The sequence below is a fragment of the Sphaerodactylus townsendi genome, linkage group LG13 (assembly GCF_021028975.2).
Source record: "Sphaerodactylus townsendi isolate TG3544 linkage group LG13, MPM_Stown_v2.3, whole genome shotgun sequence".
NCBI lineage: Eukaryota > Metazoa > Chordata > Lepidosauria > Squamata > Sphaerodactylidae > Sphaerodactylus > Sphaerodactylus townsendi.
Genome location: NC_059437.1, coordinates 55,194,300 through 55,218,668, shown reverse-complemented (window position 1 = coordinate 55,218,668; position 24,369 = coordinate 55,194,300). Strand labels below are relative to the sequence as shown.

Sequence of the window (24,369 nt, the reverse complement as noted above, 5' to 3'; positions counted from 1 at the left end):
CTAATTCTTCCCCCCAGCATTTTCAATGTATGTCCCCTGGTCAGTGGTGGGATCCAACAATTTTAGTAACAGGTTCCCATGGTGGTGGGATTCAAACTGTGGCTTAGTGCCAATGGGGCTAGGTGGGGCACAACGGGGGCAGGGCTGTGGCAAGGACGCAGCAGCTGCGCCGGTCCTTGGGCGGGAAACAAATGCACGCAGGCGCAGGCTGCCACGCACACCAGTGCACCTCCTGCTAGACTGCTTCAAGTTTTGCGCGCTACTGCTGAGAGGAGGGGCGTAACTAAGGCAAAAATCACGTGGCAAATTCACCAATTAGTAACCCCCTCTCGGCACACACAAATAATTAGTAACCTACTCTCGGGAACCTGTGAGAACCTGCTGGATCCCACCTCTGCTCCTGGTTCTATTTCGGCCCTTCCTTCCCAAATGAACAGCAAAAAACCCCCTCAATTATGCCACTCACGCCCCCACCATGACCAGACAAAAACAGGCAAGAGTGAGCAGACACGGGGCATTGGGGAGGGGGGAGGGGCTCGTGCTGGGGCAGAAGAGCCGAAGAGCCCTTTGCCTGTATGTAACGTTCAAAAGAGCAGAGGATCCGTCGGGAACCAGCTGCAAAGCACTTCTGGGGCAGATTGAGCCTTGGGGACACCAGTTGCTGACCCCTCTTCTAAGGGTCGGACATGCGGAGGATGTTCTCGCTTATTATGAAAGAGATGCGAAGGGCGGCTTTTGCAAAAGCGGTTCACTCCCTTCATAATAGGAGGTCTCTCCTCTTAATTGGGATGCACAAAAACATAATTAAGAGTCTGGCAAAAGTGGGGGGGCGGGGCGGGACAGGAGCCCTCAACTGTCAAACTGATAAAAATAAAAATTATTTGGGGGAAAAAAAGAACAGCCACGACGATAACAACAACAACATGCTTTCCCATCTGTCTCAGAGAGGCGGGTGCCAGGATTTCAGCAAGCAACCTTCAAACATTTGCTTTTAATAAACCACTTGAGGGGGGGGGGGGAAATCTCCAAGACCCTCTTCCTCGAACAGAAAGCGCCGTGGTGCCGATTCTCTGAAGTATTCAGCGTCTATGGATTTTGTCCGTTCCTGAAGGCTGCATGGAACACCCACACACACACACAAACACACACACAGCTCAGTGCCTTACAGGATTGGGACCCAGGGCCCTTTTTGCAAAAATAGCACCGCTGGAGGTAGAAATAATAAGCAATAATTGAACATTTGAGGCTATAATTTGTCTTTGTGGCTAATTACCTTCTTCTTCTCTTGTTAGTCACTGATGTCTTCAGTTTGTTTAAAAAAAACACACACACATCTGAACAGGAGGGGGAAGGAAATACGCCTACCCACCGAGTTAATTCTATAATAAGAAATATACTGTACCTCAGGTACATTTTTCTTAAATTCCCGGCTGAGCTCAATTAAATGTTTATGAGAATGTTCGCTTTCTTCCTGCCGCGCTGCCAGTTCAGAAGCCACGGAATTAAGCTCCTTCTGGAACAAAACAAAAAAACAGAACATGCTAAAAAGGGAAAGAGAGAGGAAAAGATGGATCGGGCTGCTCGGCATCTTACGCATCGTACATAAAAATTTTCCTAATGAAGCTTTTTTTCCCAGCACTGATAAGGAGATCAAAGATGTATTGTCAAAGGCTTTCACGGCCGGAATCACTAGTGTGTTGTGGGTTTTCCGGGTTGTATGGCCGTATTCCAGTAGCATTTTCTCCTGACGTTTTGCCTGCAGATGCAGACGTCAGGAGAAAATGCTAATGGAACATGGCCATACAACCCGGAAAACCCACAACTCAGTAGTTGCCAGGCCTCAGAGAACTGAACATCTGCACCCCGTCCATCCACCCATCAACTTGTCCAAAACTGTAGTGGAGTACTGGAGGCCAGAGGCAGTAACATTTGTTTCAGACAGCCGAAGTTGGGCTGCTGCATACCCACTTCCTGCTTCTGCCGCAGGTAAAAATGGCATTTTGCAAGATTTTGTAAAGTGCAGGCATCCCCAAACAGCTTTCCTTGCGCCAGACAAATGTTTCTAGGACTAGGTAGGGCCAGTTGGGACTTGGGCCCAGCAAGGCTTCTGATTGGCTATTGATTAGATTGAATCTTTGCTATGTGACCAAAGGCAGCCATTTTGTGGCTGGCTCCACCTTCCATGGCAGCCATTTTGAGGCTGCACCCACCATACTGTTTCAGAATTCCAAAAGTCCAAAGCCTCAAAAAAGAAGGGGACCCCTAGCATAACACTTTCAAAGCCCATGCAAACAGAGGCAACAATAGAGATACGTTTACACATATTATGGGAAGGGAATTGGCGCAACTCACACAGCACCACCAATTCTCTGAACCCCCCCCCCCCCCGCCTTTCTCAGGTAGTTCCCACAGTCTCCCAGGGTTCAGGGGCCCAGGCCCAGGCTTTTTTTGCGCCCTGAAACTAGAGGCAAATTTTTGCTCTTGTGCTAACAAATAACAATTGCATTCATTTATGAATCAAGTCCCATTGCAAAAGGACCCGTATCCAAAGGTGGGATCCAGCAGATTCTCACAGGTTCCCGAGAGTAAGTTACTAATTTTTTGTGTGTGCCGAGAGGGGGCTACTAATTGGCGATTTTGCCACGTGATTTTTGCCTTAGTTACGCCCCTCCTCTCAGCAGTAGCGCGCAGAACTTGAAGCAGTCTAGCAGGAGGTGCACCGGCGTGCATGGCAGCCTGCGCCTGCGTGCATTCGTTTCCCACACAAGGATTGGCGCAGCGGCTGCGTCCTTGCCACAGCCCTGCCCAGGAATGCCCTGCCCCCGGAATGCCTGACCACGCCCCCGTCGTGCTCCGCCCAGCCCCATTGGCGCTATGCCACAGTTTGAATCCCACCACCATGGGAACCTGTTACTAAAATTTTTGGATCCCACCACTGCCCATATCCTCCCTGAAACTGCACGACAGGCAAATCAATATAGTCCAGCCATTTCTGTACGCCACCTCCCACTTTGAACGTACATCAAGGCTCAGAAATACCAGCAAACTTCCCAGGTAGCGCTGATGCTGCTAGAATGTCACAACTCTACATTTACTAAGCAAACTTTGCTTATGGACTGGTTTGCCACTGATTTCCTCAATCGTTTGTACTTTACCCCCAGCTGTAGTAGTCATTCACCAACCTCAGAAGGATGGAAAGCCGAGTCAACGTTGACCTGGCTACCTGAAACCGACTTCCGTCAGGATCTAACTCAGGTTGCGAGCATAGCTTGGACTCGGTGCCGCAGTTTACCTGTCTGTAGCGTAGGAGGTTAAGAGTTCGTGTATCTAATCTGGAGGAACCGGGTTTGATTCCCAGCTCTGCCGCCTGAGCTGTGGAGGCTTCTCTGGGGAATTCAGATTAGCCTGTGCACTCCCACACACGCCAGCTGGGTGACCTTGGGCTAGTCACAGCTTCTCGGAGCTCTCTCAGCCCCACCTACCTCACAGGGTGTTTGTTGTAAGGGGGGAAGGGCAAGGAGATTGTCAGCCCCTTTGAGTCTCCTGCAGGAGAGAAAGGGGGGATATGAATCCAAACTCTTCTCTTCTTCTCCTTCTGTGCCACAGGGAGATATCGACTCTACCACAAAGCCCATTGGGTGACCTTGGGCCAGTCCAACTCTCATCTTCAGCTACCTCACAGGGTTGTTGCACTGAGGATCAAATGAGACAGGAAGAAGTAGCCGTCCTGATCTATGTTAGATTAGCCAACAGCTGATGTCACTCTGGGCTGCCAGGTTCCCCTTGGCCACCCGCACGGGGAGGGGAGGGATGGCAGGTCCAGGTTGAGATTTGAGGATGGAGCCTGAAGAGGGCAGAATCCGCAACCTGCAGCTCTACAGATGTTCATGGACTACAAATCCCATCAGCCCCTGGTGAATTAGATTAGCTTGTGCACTCCAACACCCGCCAGCTGGGTGACCTTGGGCTAGTCGCAGTTCTTCGGAGCTCTCTCAGCCCCACCCACCTCAAAGGGTGTTTGCTGGGGGTGGGAGGAAGGGAAAGGAGTTTGTAAGCCCCTTTGAGTTTCCTTACAGGAGAGAAAGGGGGGGGGATATAAATCGAACTCTTCTTCTTCTTCAAAGTACCCATTTTCTCTGGGGAGCTGATCTAGAGTAGTCTGTGGCATAGGAGGTGAAGAGCTCGTGTATCTAATCTGGAGGAACCGGGTTTGATTCCCCGCTCTGCCGCCTGAGCTGTGGAGGCTTATCTGGGGAATTCAGATTAGCCTGTGCACTCCCACACATGCCAGCTGGGTGACCTTGGGCTAGTCACAGCTTCTCGGAGCTCTTTCAGCCCCACCCACCTCACAGGGTGTTTGTTGTGAGGGGGGAAGGGCAAGGAGATTGGAAGCCCCTTGGAGTTTCCAGCAGGAGAGAAAGGGGGGATATAAATCCAAACTCTTTTTCTTCTTCTTCTTCTGGAGAGGAGTTGTAATTCTGGGGGATCCCCAGGTACCACCTGGACGATGGCGTGCACACACCTGGTCTTTAAAAAGCAGGTGTCCCCAGAACCCCCCTCACCCTCGTTCTATACAGAGGAGCAAGGACTTCACACATCCAGCTGCAGGCAGACGGTGCCGGACCCGTCTTCATCCCCACCCCGCAGGGAGCGCCACAATCACAGACTGACTGTACATGCCGGCCAGAAGGAAGAGGTATCTGCCGCCCCCTGCCCTCCTAGGGGTAGAGTGCTGTTCTTCACTGCTCTCCTTCCCAACCCACAGCCCAGTTTCCTGTCGTGGGGCCTCTGCCACCTCCTGCCGCCCGACACGTTTTGAGCACAGGGGGGAGTCTGTTCTACAGCCAGGAAAAGAATCCAGATTAGAGAGGTTTCCATGTAAACAAATATAGACAAGGGTTCAAATTAAAAGCAGCACTTGGCTGATCGATACTCTTAATATCCTCCCTCCCCCCCTTTCTTCGGGAGCTGCGAGGAAAACACAGCAATAGTGTCAAAATACTACAGGAACAACATATTGTGCAGCGCGATGGCTTTTCTTTTCACTCCCAGCCCAAGCTGCCCCCCACTGATGGATATCAGCCGAAAAGGGAGACATCGGAGCTATAACTTACTTATGCTTTTAAGCATTCATAAATAAGCTTTTAAAGACCTGTATGGCTTTTTAATTTCCGTGGAATTTGGGGGATGGGGGGGGGGGGATTGAAAGCGCCAGGATTAAGTAAACTGACCTTTTGTGTACCGTGCTGTAAATCAAGTGTAGGTCGCTTCAAGAGCAGGGAAACATTTCATTAAAGAATTATGGATTCATACCATGCTGGTTTTGGAGGACATAAACCTGCATGCATGAAAGCCATTAAGAAGATGTGGAATTCTATCTTTAAAAGAAGAAGAAGAAGAAGAAGAAGAAGAAGGCAGGTTTCATTAAAAAAAAAAGAATCAAAGAAGACAGACTGTATCTATAAAAAGGAAGCTAGCCCACCTCCTAGGATCGGTGTTCAAAAAGAGAGAAGCGCATTTGGCACTGGCTGCCCTACATCCAGGTGGGGTCTGGAAATCTCCCAGAATTATCGCTGATTTCCAGACGGAAGAGGTAGAGATTTCCTCTCCTGGGGGAAAGGGCAGCTCTGAAGCTCTACAATATTGTTCTATGCCAGTGGTGGCGAACCTATGGCATGGGTGCCAGAGGTGGCACTCAGAGTCCTCTCTGTGGGCACACGTGCACAGAGTTCGTCATGTGGGGGGGCGGAAAATCCCACACACACACACACACATCTAAGCTGGCCTGGGCCGCTGGGCACGATGTGTAGGTAACCCTGTTAAGTGCTGTTAAACCCCACTGATTTTCATGGGAAGAACTAAAGTGCGATTCTTTACCTGGGAGTAAGCTTGGTTGCTGGCAATGGGGTTTGCTTCTAAACCCTCCTAGGGTCATGATTCACCCATTCGAAGCGTTGCATGGTTGCTTCAAAGCAAAGCTACCGACTACCACCAAGCTTACTCCCAAGTAATGTGTGCCTCGGAGCCAACTGTTTTTTCTAAACTAAAACCTCAGTATTCAGGTTAAATTGCCGTGTTGGCACTTTGCGATAAATAAGTGGGTTTTGGGTTGCAGTTTGGGCACTCGGTCTCGAAAAGGTTCGCCATCAATGTTCTATGCTGAAGTTCCCTTCCCACACTGCCCACCCCCCACCCCCCACCCCCCAAAAAAAATCTCCAGGAAGGTCCCAAGCCAGAGCTGGCAACTCTTGCCCCGTGCACATTTCAGCAGAATTCTTCCTTATCGATTGCAGCTTCCTTATTGATTTGGGGGGGGGGGGTGGGGGGGGGGGTGGGTGGGGGGGGGGGGGGGTGGGGGGGGGGGGGGGTGGGGGGGGGGGGGGGTGGGGGGGGGGGGGGGTGGGGGGGGGGGGGGGTGGGGGGGGGGGGGGGTGGGGGGGGGGGGGGGTGGGGGGGGGGGGGGGTGGGGGGGGGGGGGGGTGGGGGGGGGGGGGGGTGGGGGGGGGGGGGGGTGGGGGGGGGGGGGGGTGGGGGGGGGGGGGGGTGGGGGGGGGGGGGGGTGGGGGGGGGGGGGGGTGGGGGGGGGGGGGGGTGGGGGGGGGGGGGGGTGGGGGGGGGGGGGGGTGGGGGGGGGGGGGGGTGGGGGGGGGGGGGGGTGGGGGGGGGGGGGGGTGGGGGGGGGGGGGGGTGGGGGGGGGGGGGGGTGGGGGGGGGGGGGGGTGGGGGGGGGGGGGGGTGGGGGGGGGGGGGGGTGGGGGGGGGGGGGGGTGGGGGGGGGGGGGGGTGGGGGGGGGGGGGGGTGGGGGGGGGGGGGGGTGGGGGGGGGGGGGGGTGGGGGGGGGGGGGGGTGGGGGGGGGGGGGGGTGGGGGGGGGGGGGGGTGGGGGGGGGGGGGGGTGGGGGGGGGGGGGGGTGGGGGGGGGGGGGGGTGGGGGGGGGGGGGGGTGGGGGGGGGGGGGGGTGGGGGGGGGGGGGGGTGGGGGGGGGGGGGGGTGGGGGGGGGGGGGGGTGGGGGGGGGGGGGGGTGGGGGGGGGGGGGGGTGGGGGGGGGGGGGGGTGGGGGGGGGGGGGGGTGGGGGGGGGGGGGGGTGGGGGGGGGGGGGGGTGGGGGGGGGGGGGGGTGGGGGGGGGGGGGGGTGGGGGGGGGGGGGGGTGGGGGGGGGGGGGGGTGGGGGGGGGGGGGGGTGGGGGGGGGGGGGGGTGGGGGGGGGGGGGGGTGGGGGGGGGGGGGGGTGGGGGGGGGGGGGGGTGGGGGGGGGGGGGGGTGGGGGGGGGGGGGGGTGGGGGGGGGGGGGGGTGGGGGGGGGGGGGGGTGGGGGGGGGGGGGGGTGGGGGGGGGGGGGGGTGGGGGGGGGGGGGGGTGGGGGGGGGGGGGGGTGGGGGGGGGGGGGGGTGGGGGGGGGGGGGGGTGGGGGGGGGGGGGGGTGGGGGGGGGGGGGGGTGGGGGGGGGGGGGGGTGGGGGGGGGGGGGGGTGGGGGGGGGGGGGGGTGGGGGGGGGGGGGGGTGGGGGGGGGGGGGGGTGGGGGGGGGGGGGGGTGGGGGGGGGGGGGGGTGGGGGGGGGGGGGGGTGGGGGGGGGGGGGGGTGGGGGGGGGGGGGGGTGGGGGGGGGGGGGGGTGGGGGGGGGGGGGGGTGGGGGGGGGGGGGGGTGGGGGGGGGGGGGGGTGGGGGGGGGGGGGGGTGGGGGGGGGGGGGGGTGGGGGGGGGGGGGGGTGGGGGGGGGGGGGGGTGGGGGGGGGGGGGGGTGGGGGGGGGGGGGGGTGGGGGGGGGGGGGGGTGGGGGGGGGGGGGGGTGGGGGGGGGGGGGGGTGGGGGGGGGGGGGGGTGGGGGGGGGGGGGGGTGGGGGGGGGGGGGGGTGGGGGGGGGGGGGGGTGGGGGGGGGGGGGGGTGGGGGGGGGGGGGGGTGGGGGGGGGGGGGGGTGGGGGGGGGGGGGGGTGGGGGGGGGGGGGGGTGGGGGGGGGGGGGGGTGGGGGGGGGGGGGGGTGGGGGGGGGGGGGGGTGGGGGGGGGGGGGGGTGGGGGGGGGGGGGGGTGGGGGGGGGGGGGGGTGGGGGGGGGGGGGGGTGGGGGGGGGGGGGGGTGGGGGGGGGGGGGGGTGGGGGGGGGGGGGGGTGGGGGGGGGGGGGGGTGGGGGGGGGGGGGGGTGGGGGGGGGGGGGGGTGGGGGGGGGGGGGGGTGGGGGGGGGGGGGGGTGGGGGGGGGGGGGGGTGGGGGGGGGGGGGGGTGGGGGGGGGGGGGGGTGGGGGGGGGGGGGGGTGGGGGGGGGGGGGGGTGGGGGGGGGGGGGGGTGGGGGGGGGGGGGGGTGGGGGGGGGGGGGGGTGGGGGGGGGGGGGGGTGGGGGGGGGGGGGGGTGGGGGGGGGGGGGGGTGGGGGGGGGGGGGGGTGGGGGGGGGGGGGGGTGGGGGGGGGGGGGGGTGGGGGGGGGGGGGGGTGGGGGGGGGGGGGGGTGGGGGGGGGGGGGGGTGGGGGGGGGGGGGGGTGGGGGGGGGGGGGGGTGGGGGGGGGGGGGGGTGGGGGGGGGGGGGGGTGGGGGGGGGGGGGGGTGGGGGGGGGGGGGGGTGGGGGGGGGGGGGGGTGGGGGGGGGGGGGGGTGGGGGGGGGGGGGGGTGGGGGGGGGGGGGGGTGGGGGGGGGGGGGGGTGGGGGGGGGGGGGGGTGGGGGGGGGGGGGGGTGGGGGGGGGGGGGGGTGGGGGGGGGGGGGGGTGGGGGGGGGGGGGGGTGGGGGGGGGGGGGGGTGGGGGGGGGGGGGGGTGGGGGGGGGGGGGGGTGGGGGGGGGGGGGGGTGGGGGGGGGGGGGGGTGGGGGGGGGGGGGGGTGGGGGGGGGGGGGGGTGGGGGGGGGGGGGGGTGGGGGGGGGGGGGGGTGGGGGGGGGGGGGGGTGGGGGGGGGGGGGGGTGGGGGGGGGGGGGGGTGGGGGGGGGGGGGGGTGGGGGGGGGGGGGGGTGGGGGGGGGGGGGGGTGGGGGGGGGGGGGGGTGGGGGGGGGGGGGGGTGGGGGGGGGGGGGGGTGGGGGGGGGGGGGGGTGGGGGGGGGGGGGGGTGGGGGGGGGGGGGGGTGGGGGGGGGGGGGGGTGGGGGGGGGGGGGGGTGGGGGGGGGGGGGGGTGGGGGGGGGGGGGGGTGGGGGGGGGGGGGGGTGGGGGGGGGGGGGGGTGGGGGGGGGGGGGGGTGGGGGGGGGGGGGGGTGGGGGGGGGGGGGGGTGGGGGGGGGGGGGGGTGGGGGGGGGGGGGGGTGGGGGGGGGGGGGGGTGGGGGGGGGGGGGGGTGGGGGGGGGGGGGGGTGGGGGGGGGGGGGGGTGGGGGGGGGGGGGGGTGGGGGGGGGGGGGGGTGGGGGGGGGGGGGGGTGGGGGGGGGGGGGGGTGGGGGGGGGGGGGGGTGGGGGGGGGGGGGGGTGGGGGGGGGGGGGGGTGGGGGGGGGGGGGGGTGGGGGGGGGGGGGGGTGGGGGGGGGGGGGGGTGGGGGGGGGGGGGGGTGGGGGGGGGGGGGGGTGGGGGGGGGGGGGGGTGGGGGGGGGGGGGGGTGGGGGGGGGGGGGGGTGGGGGGGGGGGGGGGTGGGGGGGGGGGGGGGTGGGGGGGGGGGGGGGTGGGGGGGGGGGGGGGTGGGGGGGGGGGGGGGTGGGGGGGGGGGGGGGTGGGGGGGGGGGGGGGTGGGGGGGGGGGGGGGTGGGGGGGGGGGGGGGTGGGGGGGGGGGGGGGTGGGGGGGGGGGGGGGTGGGGGGGGGGGGGGGTGGGGGGGGGGGGGGGTGGGGGGGGGGGGGGGTGGGGGGGGGGGGGGGTGGGGGGGGGGGGGGGTGGGGGGGGGGGGGGGTGGGGGGGGGGGGGGGTGGGGGGGGGGGGGGGTGGGGGGGGGGGGGGGTGGGGGGGGGGGGGGGTGGGGGGGGGGGGGGGTGGGGGGGGGGGGGGGTGGGGGGGGGGGGGGGTGGGGGGGGGGGGGGGTGGGGGGGGGGGGGGGTGGGGGGGGGGGGGGGTGGGGGGGGGGGGGGGTGGGGGGGGGGGGGGGTGGGGGGGGGGGGGGGTGGGGGGGGGGGGGGGTGGGGGGGGGGGGGGGTGGGGGGGGGGGGGGGTGGGGGGGGGGGGGGGTGGGGGGGGGGGGGGGTGGGGGGGGGGGGGGGTGGGGGGGGGGGGGGGTGGGGGGGGGGGGGGGTGGGGGGGGGGGGGGGTGGGGGGGGGGGGGGGTGGGGGGGGGGGGGGGTGGGGGGGGGGGGGGGTGGGGGGGGGGGGGGGTGGGGGGGGGGGGGGGTGGGGGGGGGGGGGGGTGGGGGGGGGGGGGGGTGGGGGGGGGGGGGGGTGGGGGGGGGGGGGGGTGGGGGGGGGGGGGGGTGGGGGGGGGGGGGGGTGGGGGGGGGGGGGGGTGGGGGGGGGGGGGGGTGGGGGGGGGGGGGGGTGGGGGGGGGGGGGGGTGGGGGGGGGGGGGGGTGGGGGGGGGGGGGGGTGGGGGGGGGGGGGGGTGGGGGGGGGGGGGGGTGGGGGGGGGGGGGGGTGGGGGGGGGGGGGGGTGGGGGGGGGGGGGGGTGGGGGGGGGGGGGGGTGGGGGGGGGGGGGGGTGGGGGGGGGGGGGGGTGGGGGGGGGGGGGGGTGGGGGGGGGGGGGGGTGGGGGGGGGGGGGGGTGGGGGGGGGGGGGGGTGGGGGGGGGGGGGGGTGGGGGGGGGGGGGGGTGGGGGGGGGGGGGGGTGGGGGGGGGGGGGGGTGGGGGGGGGGGGGGGTGGGGGGGGGGGGGGGTGGGGGGGGGGGGGGGTGGGGGGGGGGGGGGGTGGGGGGGGGGGGGGGTGGGGGGGGGGGGGGGTGGGGGGGGGGGGGGGTGGGGGGGGGGGGGGGTGGGGGGGGGGGGGGGTGGGGGGGGGGGGGGGTGGGGGGGGGGGGGGGTGGGGGGGGGGGGGGGTGGGGGGGGGGGGGGGTGGGGGGGGGGGGGGGTGGGGGGGGGGGGGGGTGGGGGGGGGGGGGGGTGGGGGGGGGGGGGGGTGGGGGGGGGGGGGGGTGGGGGGGGGGGGGGGTGGGGGGGGGGGGGGGTGGGGGGGGGGGGGGGTGGGGGGGGGGGGGGGTGGGGGGGGGGGGGGGTGGGGGGGGGGGGGGGTGGGGGGGGGGGGGGGTGGGGGGGGGGGGGGGTGGGGGGGGGGGGGGGTGGGGGGGGGGGGGGGTGGGGGGGGGGGGGGGTGGGGGGGGGGGGGGGTGGGGGGGGGGGGGGGTGGGGGGGGGGGGGGGTGGGGGGGGGGGGGGGTGGGGGGGGGGGGGGGTGGGGGGGGGGGGGGGTGGGGGGGGGGGGGGGTGGGGGGGGGGGGGGGTGGGGGGGGGGGGGGGTGGGGGGGGGGGGGGGTGGGGGGGGGGGGGGGTGGGGGGGGGGGGGGGTGGGGGGGGGGGGGGGTGGGGGGGGGGGGGGGTGGGGGGGGGGGGGGGTGGGGGGGGGGGGGGGTGGGGGGGGGGGGGGGTGGGGGGGGGGGGGGGTGGGGGGGGGGGGGGGTGGGGGGGGGGGGGGGTGGGGGGGGGGGGGGGTGGGGGGGGGGGGGGGTGGGGGGGGGGGGGGGTGGGGGGGGGGGGGGGTGGGGGGGGGGGGGGGTGGGGGGGGGGGGGGGTGGGGGGGGGGGGGGGTGGGGGGGGGGGGGGGTGGGGGGGGGGGGGGGTGGGGGGGGGGGGGGGTGGGGGGGGGGGGGGGTGGGGGGGGGGGGGGGTGGGGGGGGGGGGGGGTGGGGGGGGGGGGGGGTGGGGGGGGGGGGGGGTGGGGGGGGGGGGGGGTGGGGGGGGGGGGGGGTGGGGGGGGGGGGGGGTGGGGGGGGGGGGGGGTGGGGGGGGGGGGGGGTGGGGGGGGGGGGGGGTGGGGGGGGGGGGGGGTGGGGGGGGGGGGGGGTGGGGGGGGGGGGGGGTGGGGGGGGGGGGGGGTGGGGGGGGGGGGGGGTGGGGGGGGGGGGGGGTGGGGGGGGGGGGGGGTGGGGGGGGGGGGGGGTGGGGGGGGGGGGGGGTGGGGGGGGGGGGGGGTGGGGGGGGGGGGGGGTGGGGGGGGGGGGGGGTGGGGGGGGGGGGGGGTGGGGGGGGGGGGGGGTGGGGGGGGGGGGGGGTGGGGGGGGGGGGGGGTGGGGGGGGGGGGGGGTGGGGGGGGGGGGGGGTGGGGGGGGGGGGGGGTGGGGGGGGGGGGGGGTGGGGGGGGGGGGGGGTGGGGGGGGGGGGGGGTGGGGGGGGGGGGGGGTGGGGGGGGGGGGGGGTGGGGGGGGGGGGGGGTGGGGGGGGGGGGGGGTGGGGGGGGGGGGGGGTGGGGGGGGGGGGGGGTGGGGGGGGGGGGGGGTGGGGGGGGGGGGGGGTGGGGGGGGGGGGGGGTGGGGGGGGGGGGGGGTGGGGGGGGGGGGGGGTGGGGGGGGGGGGGGGTGGGGGGGGGGGGGGGTGGGGGGGGGGGGGGGTGGGGGGGGGGGGGGGTGGGGGGGGGGGGGGGTGGGGGGGGGGGGGGGTGGGGGGGGGGGGGGGTGGGGGGGGGGGGGGGTGGGGGGGGGGGGGGGTGGGGGGGGGGGGGGGTGGGGGGGGGGGGGGGTGGGGGGGGGGGGGGGTGGGGGGGGGGGGGGGTGGGGGGGGGGGGGGGTGGGGGGGGGGGGGGGTGGGGGGGGGGGGGGGTGGGGGGGGGGGGGGGTGGGGGGGGGGGGGGGTGGGGGGGGGGGGGGGTGGGGGGGGGGGGGGGTGGGGGGGGGGGGGGGTGGGGGGGGGGGGGGGTGGGGGGGGGGGGGGGTGGGGGGGGGGGGGGGTGGGGGGGGGGGGGGGTGGGGGGGGGGGGGGGTGGGGGGGGGGGGGGGTGGGGGGGGGGGGGGGTGGGGGGGGGGGGGGGTGGGGGGGGGGGGGGGTGGGGGGGGGGGGGGGTGGGGGGGGGGGGGGGTGGGGGGGGGGGGGGGTGGGGGGGGGGGGGGGTGGGGGGGGGGGGGGGTGGGGGGGGGGGGGGGTGGGGGGGGGGGGGGGTGGGGGGGGGGGGGGGTGGGGGGGGGGGGGGGTGGGGGGGGGGGGGGGTGGGGGGGGGGGGGGGTGGGGGGGGGGGGGGGTGGGGGGGGGGGGGGGTGGGGGGGGGGGGGGGTGGGGGGGGGGGGGGGTGGGGGGGGGGGGGGGTGGGGGGGGGGGGGGGTGGGGGGGGGGGGGGGTGGGGGGGGGGGGGGGTGGGGGGGGGGGGGGGTGGGGGGGGGGGGGGGTGGGGGGGGGGGGGGGTGGGGGGGGGGGGGGGTGGGGGGGGGGGGGGGTGGGGGGGGGGGGGGGTGGGGGGGGGGGGGGGTGGGGGGGGGGGGGGGTGGGGGGGGGGGGGGGTGGGGGGGGGGGGGGGTGGGGGGGGGGGGGGGTGGGGGGGGGGGGGGGTGGGGGGGGGGGGGGGTGGGGGGGGGGGGGGGTGGGGGGGGGGGGGGGTGGGGGGGGGGGGGGGTGGGGGGGGGGGGGGGTGGGGGGGGGGGGGGGTGGGGGGGGGGGGGGGTGGGGGGGGGGGGGGGTGGGGGGGGGGGGGGGTGGGGGGGGGGGGGGGTGGGGGGGGGGGGGGGTGGGGGGGGGGGGGGGTGGGGGGGGGGGGGGGTGGGGGGGGGGGGGGGTGGGGGGGGGGGGGGGTGGGGGGGGGGGGGGGTGGGGGGGGGGGGGGGTGGGGGGGGGGGGGGGTGGGGGGGGGGGGGGGTGGGGGGGGGGGGGGGTGGGGGGGGGGGGGGGTGGGGGGGGGGGGGGGTGGGGGGGGGGGGGGGTGGGGGGGGGGGGGGGTGGGGGGGGGGGGGGGTGGGGGGGGGGGGGGGTGGGGGGGGGGGGGGGTGGGGGGGGGGGGGGGTGGGGGGGGGGGGGGGTGGGGGGGGGGGGGGGTGGGGGGGGGGGGGGGTGGGGGGGGGGGGGGGTGGGGGGGGGGGGGGGTGGGGGGGGGGGGGGGTGGGGGGGGGGGGGGGTGGGGGGGGGGGGGGGTGGGGGGGGGGGGGGGTGGGGGGGGGGGGGGGTGGGGGGGGGGGGGGGTGGGGGGGGGGGGGGGTGGGGGGGGGGGGGGGTGGGGGGGGGGGGGGGTGGGGGGGGGGGGGGGTGGGGGGGGGGGGGGGTGGGGGGGGGGGGGGGTGGGGGGGGGGGGGGGTGGGGGGGGGGGGGGGTGGGGGGGGGGGGGGGTGGGGGGGGGGGGGGGTGGGGGGGGGGGGGGGTGGGGGGGGGGGGGGGTGGGGGGGGGGGGGGGTGGGGGGGGGGGGGGGTGGGGGGGGGGGGGGGTGGGGGGGGGGGGGGGTGGGGGGGGGGGGGGGTGGGGGGGGGGGGGGGTGGGGGGGGGGGGGGGTGGGGGGGGGGGGGGGTGGGGGGGGGGGGGGGTGGGGGGGGGGGGGGGTGGGGGGGGGGGGGGGTGGGGGGGGGGGGGGGTGGGGGGGGGGGGGGGTGGGGGGGGGGGGGGGTGGGGGGGGGGGGGGGTGGGGGGGGGGGGGGGTGGGGGGGGGGGGGGGTGGGGGGGGGGGGGGGTGGGGGGGGGGGGGGGTGGGGGGGGGGGGGGGTGGGGGGGGGGGGGGGTGGGGGGGGGGGGGGGTGGGGGGGGGGGGGGGTGGGGGGGGGGGGGGGTGGGGGGGGGGGGGGGTGGGGGGGGGGGGGGGTGGGGGGGGGGGGGGGTGGGGGGGGGGGGGGGTGGGGGGGGGGGGGGGTGGGGGGGGGGGGGGGTGGGGGGGGGGGGGGGTGGGGGGGGGGGGGGGTGGGGGGGGGGGGGGGTGGGGGGGGGGGGGGGTGGGGGGGGGGGGGGGTGGGGGGGGGGGGGGGTGGGGGGGGGGGGGGGTGGGGGGGGGGGGGGGTGGGGGGGGGGGGGGGTGGGGGGGGGGGGGGGTGGGGGGGGGGGGGGGTGGGGGGGGGGGGGGGTGGGGGGGGGGGGGGGTGGGGGGGGGGGGGGGTGGGGGGGGGGGGGGGTGGGGGGGGGGGGGGGTGGGGGGGGGGGGGGGTGGGGGGGGGGGGGGGTGGGGGGGGGGGGGGGTGGGGGGGGGGGGGGGTGGGGGGGGGGGGGGGTGGGGGGGGGGGGGGGTGGGGGGGGGGGGGGGTGGGGGGGGGGGGGGGTGGGGGGGGGGGGGGGTGGGGGGGGGGGGGGGTGGGGGGGGGGGGGGGTGGGGGGGGGGGGGGGTGGGGGGGGGGGGGGGTGGGGGGGGGGGGGGGTGGGGGGGGGGGGGGGTGGGGGGGGGGGGGGGTGGGGGGGGGGGGGGGTGGGGGGGGGGGGGGGTGGGGGGGGGGGGGGGTGGGGGGGGGGGGGGGTGGGGGGGGGGGGGGGTGGGGGGGGGGGGGGGTGGGGGGGGGGGGGGGTGGGGGGGGGGGGGGGTGGGGGGGGGGGGGGGTGGGGGGGGGGGGGGGTGGGGGGGGGGGGGGGTGGGGGGGGGGGGGGGTGGGGGGGGGGGGGGGTGGGGGGGGGGGGGGGTGGGGGGGGGGGGGGGTGGGGGGGGGGGGGGGTGGGGGGGGGGGGGGGTGGGGGGGGGGGGGGGTGGGGGGGGGGGGGGGTGGGGGGGGGGGGGGGTGGGGGGGGGGGGGGGTGGGGGGGGGGGGGGGTGGGGGGGGGGGGGGGTGGGGGGGGGGGGGGGTGGGGGGGGGGGGGGGTGGGGGGGGGGGGGGGTGGGGGGGGGGGGGGGTGGGGGGGGGGGGGGGTGGGGGGGGGGGGGGGTGGGGGGGGGGGGGGGTGGGGGGGGGGGGGGGTGGGGGGGGGGGGGGGTGGGGGGGGGGGGGGGTGGGGGGGGGGGGGGGTGGGGGGGGGGGGGGGTGGGGGGGGGGGGGGGTGGGGGGGGGGGGGGGTGGGGGGGGGGGGGGGTGGGGGGGGGGGGGGGTGGGGGGGGGGGGGGGTGGGGGGGGGGGGGGGTGGGGGGGGGGGGGGGTGGGGGGGGGGGGGGGTGGGGGGGGGGGGGGGTGGGGGGGGGGGGGGGTGGGGGGGGGGGGGGGTGGGGGGGGGGGGGGGTGGGGGGGGGGGGGGGTGGGGGGGGGGGGGGGTGGGGGGGGGGGGGGGTGGGGGGGGGGGGGGGTGGGGGGGGGGGGGGGTGGGGGGGGGGGGGGGTGGGGGGGGGGGGGGGTGGGGGGGGGGGGGGGTGGGGGGGGGGGGGGGTGGGGGGGGGGGGGGGTGGGGGGGGGGGGGGGTGGGGGGGGGGGGGGGTGGGGGGGGGGGGGGGTGGGGGGGGGGGGGGGTGGGGGGGGGGGGGGGTGGGGGGGGGGGGGGGTGGGGGGGGGGGGGGGTGGGGGGGGGGGGGGGTGGGGGGGGGGGGGGGTGGGGGGGGGGGGGGGTGGGGGGGGGGGGGGGTGGGGGGGGGGGGGGGTGGGGGGGGGGGGGGGTGGGGGGGGGGGGGGGTGGGGGGGGGGGGGGGTGGGGGGGGGGGGGGGTGGGGGGGGGGGGGGGTGGGGGGGGGGGGGGGTGGGGGGGGGGGGGGGTGGGGGGGGGGGGGGGTGGGGGGGGGGGGGGGTGGGGGGGGGGGGGGGTGGGGGGGGGGGGGGGTGGGGGGGGGGGGGGGTGGGGGGGGGGGGGGGTGGGGGGGGGGGGGGGTGGGGGGGGGGGGGGGTGGGGGGGGGGGGGGGTGGGGGGGGGGGGGGGTGGGGGGGGGGGGGGGTGGGGGGGGGGGGGGGTGGGGGGGGGGGGGGGTGGGGGGGGGGGGGGGTGGGGGGGGGGGGGGGTGGGGGGGGGGGGGGGTGGGGGGGGGGGGGGGTGGGGGGGGGGGGGGGTGGGGGGGGGGGGGGGTGGGGGGGGGGGGGGGTGGGGGGGGGGGGGGGTGGGGGGGGGGGGGGGTGGGGGGGGGGGGGGGTGGGGGGGGGGGGGGGTGGGGGGGGGGGGGGGTGGGGGGGGGGGGGGGTGGGGGGGGGGGGGGGTGGGGGGGGGGGGGGGTGGGGGGGGGGGGGGGTGGGGGGGGGGGGGGGTGGGGGGGGGGGGGGGTGGGGGGGGGGGGGGGTGGGGGGGGGGGGGGGTGGGGGGGGGGGGGGGTGGGGGGGGGGGGGGGTGGGGGGGGGGGGGGGTGGGGGGGGGGGGGGGTGGGGGGGGGGGGGGGTGGGGGGGGGGGGGGGTGGGGGGGGGGGGGGGTGGGGGGGGGGGGGGGTGGGGGGGGGGGGGGGTGGGGGGGGGGGGGGGTGGGGGGGGGGGGGGGTGGGGGGGGGGGGGGGTGGGGGGGGGGGGGGGTGGGGGGGGGGGGGGGTGGGGGGGGGGGGGGGTGGGGGGGGGGGGGGGTGGGGGGGGGGGGGGGTGGGGGGGGGGGGGGGTGGGGGGGGGGGGGGGTGGGGGGGGGGGGGGGTGGGGGGGGGGGGGGGTGGGGGGGGGGGGGGGTGGGGGGGGGGGGGGGTGGGGGGGGGGGGGGGTGGGGGGGGGGGGGGGTGGGGGGGGGGGGGGGTGGGGGGGGGGGGGGGTGGGGGGGGGGGGGGGTGGGGGGGGGGGGGGGTGGGGGGGGGGGGGGGTGGGGGGGGGGGGGGGTGGGGGGGGGGGGGGGTGGGGGGGGGGGGGGGTGGGGGGGGGGGGGGGTGGGGGGGGGGGGGGGTGGGGGGGGGGGGGGGTGGGGGGGGGGGGGGGTGGGGGGGGGGGGGGGTGGGGGGGGGGGGGGGTGGGGGGGGGGGGGGGTGGGGGGGGGGGGGGGTGGGGGGGGGGGGGGGTGGGGGGGGGGGGGGGTGGGGGGGGGGGGGGGTGGGGGGGGGGGGGGGTGGGGGGGGGGGGGGGTGGGGGGGGGGGGGGGTGGGGGGGGGGGGGGGTGGGGGGGGGGGGGGGTGGGGGGGGGGGGGGGTGGGGGGGGGGGGGGGTGGGGGGGGGGGGGGGTGGGGGGGGGGGGGGGTGGGGGGGGGGGGGGGTGGGGGGGGGGGGGGGTGGGGGGGGGGGGGGGTGGGGGGGGGGGGGGGTGGGGGGGGGGGGGGGTGGGGGGGGGGGGGGGTGGGGGGGGGGGGGGGTGGGGGGGGGGGGGGGTGGGGGGGGGGGGGGGTGGGGGGGGGGGGGGGTGGGGGGGGGGGGGGGTGGGGGGGGGGGGGGGTGGGGGGGGGGGGGGGTGGGGGGGGGGGGGGGTGGGGGGGGGGGGGGGTGGGGGGGGGGGGGGGTGGGGGGGGGGGGGGGTGGGGGGGGGGGGGGGTGGGGGGGGGGGGGGGTGGGGGGGGGGGGGGGTGGGGGGGGGGGGGGGTGGGGGGGGGGGGGGGTGGGGGGGGGGGGGGGTGGGGGGGGGGGGGGGTGGGGGGGGGGGGGGGTGGGGGGGGGGGGGGGTGGGGGGGGGGGGGGGTGGGGGGGGGGGGGGGTGGGGGGGGGGGGGGGTGGGGGGGGGGGGGGGTGGGGGGGGGGGGGGGTGGGGGGGGGGGGGGGTGGGGGGGGGGGGGGGTGGGGGGGGGGGGGGGTGGGGGGGGGGGGGGGTGGGGGGGGGGGGGGGTGGGGGGGGGGGGGGGTGGGGGGGGGGGGGGGTGGGGGGGGGGGGGGGTGGGGGGGGGGGGGGGTGGGGGGGGGGGGGGGTGGGGGGGGGGGGGGGTGGGGGGGGGGGGGGGTGGGGGGGGGGGGGGGTGGGGGGGGGGGGGGGTGGGGGGGGGGGGGGGTGGGGGGGGGGGGGGGTGGGGGGGGGGGGGGGTGGGGGGGGGGGGGGGTGGGGGGGGGGGGGGGTGGGGGGGGGGGGGGGTGGGGGGGGGGGGGGGTGGGGGGGGGGGGGGGTGGGGGGGGGGGGGGGTGGGGGGGGGGGGGGGTGGGGGGGGGGGGGGGTGGGGGGGGGGGGGGGTGGGGGGGGGGGGGGGTGGGGGGGGGGGGGGGTGGGGGGGGGGGGGGGTGGGGGGGGGGGGGGGTGGGGGGGGGGGGGGGTGGGGGGGGGGGGGGGTGGGGGGGGGGGGGGGTGGGGGGGGGGGGGGGTGGGGGGGGGGGGGGGTGGGGGGGGGGGGGGGTGGGGGGGGGGGGGGGTGGGGGGGGGGGGGGGTGGGGGGGGGGGGGGGTGGGGGGGGGGGGGGGTGGGGGGGGGGGGGGGTGGGGGGGGGGGGGGGTGGGGGGGGGGGGGGGTGGGGGGGGGGGGGGGTGGGGGGGGGGGGGGGTGGGGGGGGGGGGGGGTGGGGGGGGGGGGGGGTGGGGGGGGGGGGGGGTGGGGGGGGGGGGGGGTGGGGGGGGGGGGGGGTGGGGGGGGGGGGGGGTGGGGGGGGGGGGGGGTGGGGGGGGGGGGGGGTGGGGGGGGGGGGGGGTGGGGGGGGGGGGGGGTGGGGGGGGGGGGGGGTGGGGGGGGGGGGGGGTGGGGGGGGGGGGGGGTGGGGGGGGGGGGGGGTGGGGGGGGGGGGGGGTGGGGGGGGGGGGGGGTGGGGGGGGGGGGGGGTGGGGGGGGGGGGGGGTGGGGGGGGGGGGGGGTGGGGGGGGGGGGGGGTGGGGGGGGGGGGGGGTGGGGGGGGGGGGGGGTGGGGGGGGGGGGGGGTGGGGGGGGGGGGGGGTGGGGGGGGGGGGGGGTGGGGGGGGGGGGGGGTGGGGGGGGGGGGGGGTGGGGGGGGGGGGGGGTGGGGGGGGGGGGGGGTGGGGGGGGGGGGGGGTGGGGGGGGGGGGGGGTGGGGGGGGGGGGGGGTGGGGGGGGGGGGGGGTGGGGGGGGGGGGGGGTGGGGGGGGGGGGGGGTGGGGGGGGGGGGGGGTGGGGGGGGGGGGGGGTGGGGGGGGGGGGGGGTGGGGGGGGGGGGGGGTGGGGGGGGGGGGGGGTGGGGGGGGGGGGGGGTGGGGGGGGGGGGGGGTGGGGGGGGGGGGGGGTGGGGGGGGGGGGGGGTGGGGGGGGGGGGGGGTGGGGGGGGGGGGGGGTGGGGGGGGGGGGGGGTGGGGGGGGGGGGGGGTGGGGGGGGGGGGGGGTGGGGGGGGGGGGGGGTGGGGGGGGGGGGGGGTGGGGGGGGGGGGGGGTGGGGGGGGGGGGGGGTGGGGGGGGGGGGGGGTGGGGGGGGGGGGGGGTGGGGGGGGGGGGGGGTGGGGGGGGGGGGGGGTGGGGGGGGGGGGGGGTGGGGGGGGGGGGGGGTGGGGGGGGGGGGGGGTGGGGGGGGGGGGGGGTGGGGGGGGGGGGGGGTGGGGGGGGGGGGGGGTGGGGGGGGGGGGGGGTGGGGGGGGGGGGGGGTGGGGGGGGGGGGGGGTGGGGGGGGGGGGGGGTGGGGGGGGGGGGGGGTGGGGGGGGGGGGGGGTGGGGGGGGGGGGGGGTGGGGGGGGGGGGGGGTGGGGGGGGGGGGGGGTGGGGGGGGGGGGGGGTGGGGGGGGGGGGGGGTGGGGGGGGGGGGGGGTGGGGGGGGGGGGGGGTGGGGGGGGGGGGGGGTGGGGGGGGGGGGGGGTGGGGGGGGGGGGGGGTGGGGGGGGGGGGGGGTGGGGGGGGGGGGGGGTGGGGGGGGGGGGGGGTGGGGGGGGGGGGGGGTGGGGGGGGGGGGGGGTGGGGGGGGGGGGGGGTGGGGGGGGGGGGGGGTGGGGGGGGGGGGGGGTGGGGGGGGGGGGGGGTGGGGGGGGGGGGGGGTGGGGGGGGGGGGGGGTGGGGGGGGGGGGGGGTGGGGGGGGGGGGGGGTGGGGGGGGGGGGGGGTGGGGGGGGGGGGGGGTGGGGGGGGGGGGGGGTGGGGGGGGGGGGGGGTGGGGGGGGGGGGGGGTGGGGGGGGGGGGGGGTGGGGGGGGGGGGGGGTGGGGGGGGGGGGGGGTGGGGGGGGGGGGGGGTGGGGGGGGGGGGGGGTGGGGGGGGGGGGGGGTGGGGGGGGGGGGGGGTGGGGGGGGGGGGGGGTGGGGGGGGGGGGGGGTGGGGGGGGGGGGGGGTGGGGGGGGGGGGGGGTGGGGGGGGGGGGGGGTGGGGGGGGGGGGGGGTGGGGGGGGGGGGGGGTGGGGGGGGGGGGGGGTGGGGGGGGGGGGGGGTGGGGGGGGGGGGGGGTGGGGGGGGGGGGGGGTGGGGGGGGGGGGGGGTGGGGGGGGGGGGGGGTGGGGGGGGGGGGGGGTGGGGGGGGGGGGGGGTGGGGGGGGGGGGGGGTGGGGGGGGGGGGGGGTGGGGGGGGGGGGGGGTGGGGGGGGGGGGGGGTGGGGGGGGGGGGGGGTGGGGGGGGGGGGGGGTGGGGGGGGGGGGGGGTGGGGGGGGGGGGGGGTGGGGGGGGGGGGGGGTGGGGGGGGGGGGGGGTGGGGGGGGGGGGGGGTGGGGGGGGGGGGGGGTGGGGGGGGGGGGGGGTGGGGGGGGGGGGGGGTGGGGGGGGGGGGGGGTGGGGGGGGGGGGGGGTGGGGGGGGGGGGGGGTGGGGGGGGGGGGGGGTGGGGGGGGGGGGGGGTGGGGGGGGGGGGGGGTGGGGGGGGGGGGGGGTGGGGGGGGGGGGGGGTGGGGGGGGGGGGGGGTGGGGGGGGGGGGGGGTGGGGGGGGGGGGGGGTGGGGGGGGGGGGGGGTGGGGGGGGGGGGGGGTGGGGGGGGGGGGGGGTGGGGGGGGGGGGGGGTGGGGGGGGGGGGGGGTGGGGGGGGGGGGGGGTGGGGGGGGGGGGGGGTGGGGGGGGGGGGGGGTGGGGGGGGGGGGGGGTGGGGGGGGGGGGGGGTGGGGGGGGGGGGGGGTGGGGGGGGGGGGGGGTGGGGGGGGGGGGGGGTGGGGGGGGGGGGGGGTGGGGGGGGGGGGGGGTGGGGGGGGGGGGGGGTGGGGGGGGGGGGGGGTGGGGGGGGGGGGGGGTGGGGGGGGGGGGGGGTGGGGGGGGGGGGGGGTGGGGGGGGGGGGGGGTGGGGGGGGGGGGGGGTGGGGGGGGGGGGGGGTGGGGGGGGGGGGGGGTGGGGGGGGGGGGGGGTGGGGGGGGGGGGGGGTGGGGGGGGGGGGGGGTGGGGGGGGGGGGGGGTGGGGGGGGGGGGGGGTGGGGGGGGGGGGGGGTGGGGGGGGGGGGGGGTGGGGGGGGGGGGGGGTGGGGGGGGGGGGGGGTGGGGGGGGGGGGGGGTGGGGGGGGGGGGGGGTGGGGGGGGGGGGGGGTGGGGGGGGGGGGGGGTGGGGGGGGGGGGGGGTGGGGGGGGGGGGGGGTGGGGGGGGGGGGGGGTGGGGGGGGGGGGGGGTGGGGGGGGGGGGGGGTGGGGGGGGGGGGGGGTGGGGGGGGGGGGGGGTGGGGGGGGGGGGGGGTGGGGGGGGGGGGGGGTGGGGGGGGGGGGGGGTGGGGGGGGGGGGGGGTGGGGGGGGGGGGGGGTGGGGGGGGGGGGGGGTGGGGGGGGGGGGGGGTGGGGGGGGGGGGGGGTGGGGGGGGGGGGGGGTGGGGGGGGGGGGGGGTGGGGGGGGGGGGGGGTGGGGGGGGGGGGGGGTGGGGGGGGGGGGGGGTGGGGGGGGGGGGGGGTGGGGGGGGGGGGGGGTGGGGGGGGGGGGGGGTGGGGGGGGGGGGGGGTGGGGGGGGGGGGGGGTGGGGGGGGGGGGGGGTGGGGGGGGGGGGGGGTGGGGGGGGGGGGGGGTGGGGGGGGGGGGGGGTGGGGGGGGGGGGGGGTGGGGGGGGGGGGGGGTGGGGGGGGGGGGGGGTGGGGGGGGGGGGGGGTGGGGGGGGGGGGGGGTGGGGGGGGGGGGGGGTGGGGGGGGGGGGGGGTGGGGGGGGGGGGGGGTGGGGGGGGGGGGGGGTGGGGGGGGGGGGGGGTGGGGGGGGGGGGGGGTGGGGGGGGGGGGGGGTGGGGGGGGGGGGGGGTGGGGGGGGGGGGGGGTGGGGGGGGGGGGGGGTGGGGGGGGGGGGGGGTGGGGGGGGGGGGGGGTGGGGGGGGGGGGGGGTGGGGGGGGGGGGGGGTGGGGGGGGGGGGGGGTGGGGGGGGGGGGGGGTGGGGGGGGGGGGGGGTGGGGGGGGGGGGGGGTGGGGGGGGGGGGGGGTGGGGGGGGGGGGGGGTGGGGGGGGGGGGGGGTGGGGGGGGGGGGGGGTGGGGGGGGGGGGGGGTGGGGGGGGGGGGGGGTGGGGGGGGGGGGGGGTGGGGGGGGGGGGGGGTGGGGGGGGGGGGGGGTGGGGGGGGGGGGGGGTGGGGGGGGGGGGGGGTGGGGGGGGGGGGGGGTGGGGGGGGGGGGGGGTGGGGGGGGGGGGGGGTGGGGGGGGGGGGGGGTGGGGGGGGGGGGGGGTGGGGGGGGGGGGGGGTGGGGGGGGGGGGGGGTGGGGGGGGGGGGGGGTGGGGGGGGGGGGGGGTGGGGGGGGGGGGGGGTGGGGGGGGGGGGGGGTGGGGGGGGGGGGGGGTGGGGGGGGGGGGGGGTGGGGGGGGGGGGGGGTGGGGGGGGGGGGGGGTGGGGGGGGGGGGGGGTGGGGGGGGGGGGGGGTGGGGGGGGGGGGGGGTGGGGGGGGGGGGGGGTGGGGGGGGGGGGGGGTGGGGGGGGGGGGGGGTGGGGGGGGGGGGGGGTGGGGGGGGGGGGGGGTGGGGGGGGGGGGGGGTGGGGGGGGGGGGGGGTGGGGGGGGGGGGGGGTGGGGGGGGGGGGGGGTGGGGGGGGGGGGGGGTGGGGGGGGGGGGGGGTGGGGGGGGGGGGGGGTGGGGGGGGGGGGGGGTGGGGGGGGGGGGGGGTGGGGGGGGGGGGGGGTGGGGGGGGGGGGGGGTGGGGGGGGGGGGGGGTGGGGGGGGGGGGGGGTGGGGGGGGGGGGGGGTGGGGGGGGGGGGGGGTGGGGGGGGGGGGGGGTGGGGGGGGGGGGGGGTGGGGGGGGGGGGGGGTGGGGGGGGGGGGGGGTGGGGGGGGGGGGGGGTGGGGGGGGGGGGGGGTGGGGGGGGGGGGGGGTGGGGGGGGGGGGGGGTGGGGGGGGGGGGGGGTGGGGGGGGGGGGGGGTGGGGGGGGGGGGGGGTGGGGGGGGGGGGGGGTGGGGGGGGGGGGGGGTGGGGGGGGGGGGGGGTGGGGGGGGGGGGGGGTGGGGGGGGGGGGGGGTGGGGGGGGGGGGGGGTGGGGGGGGGGGGGGGTGGGGGGGGGGGGGGGTGGGGGGGGGGGGGGGTGGGGGGGGGGGGGGGTGGGGGGGGGGGGGGGTGGGGGGGGGGGGGGGTGGGGGGGGGGGGGGGTGGGGGGGGGGGGGGGTGGGGGGGGGGGGGGGTGGGGGGGGGGGGGGGTGGGGGGGGGGGGGGGTGGGGGGGGGGGGGGGTGGGGGGGGGGGGGGGTGGGGGGGGGGGGGGGTGGGGGGGGGGGGGGGTGGGGGGGGGGGGGGGTGGGGGGGGGGGGGGGTGGGGGGGGGGGGGGGTGGGGGGGGGGGGGGGTGGGGGGGGGGGGGGGTGGGGGGGGGGGGGGGTGGGGGGGGGGGGGGGTGGGGGGGGGGGGGGGTGGGGGGGGGGGGGGGTGGGGGGGGGGGGGGGTGGGGGGGGGGGGGGGTGGGGGGGGGGGGGGGTGGGGGGGGGGGGGGGTGGGGGGGGGGGGGGGTGGGGGGGGGGGGGGGTGGGGGGGGGGGGGGGTGGGGGGGGGGGGGGGTGGGGGGGGGGGGGGGTGGGGGGGGGGGGGGGTGGGGGGGGGGGGGGGTGGGGGGGGGGGGGGGTGGGGGGGGGGGGGGGTGGGGGGGGGGGGGGGTGGGGGGGGGGGGGGGTGGGGGGGGGGGGGGGTGGGGGGGGGGGGGGGT

General features: G+C 82.5%; 1 protein-coding gene across 7 annotated transcripts in view; it reads right to left on the bottom strand.

Annotated features, from left to right (window-relative positions):
* The window catches only part of CUX2 (cut like homeobox 2), a 208,576-nt gene that overhangs the window by 80,884 nt on the left and 103,323 nt on the right, over nt 1–24,369 (bottom strand). For 5 of the 7 annotated variants that reach the window (XM_048514218.1, XM_048514220.1, XM_048514217.1 and 2 more), the window contains one exon: nt 1,403–1,513. In XM_048514218.1, the coding sequence (XP_048370175.1) occupies nt 1,403–1,513 (111 nt within the window). Of the gene's footprint in view, nt 1–1,402; nt 1,542–24,369 lie in introns of all 7 variants that reach the window. The other 2 variants (XM_048514219.1, XM_048514222.1) reach the window with 2 other exon arrangements.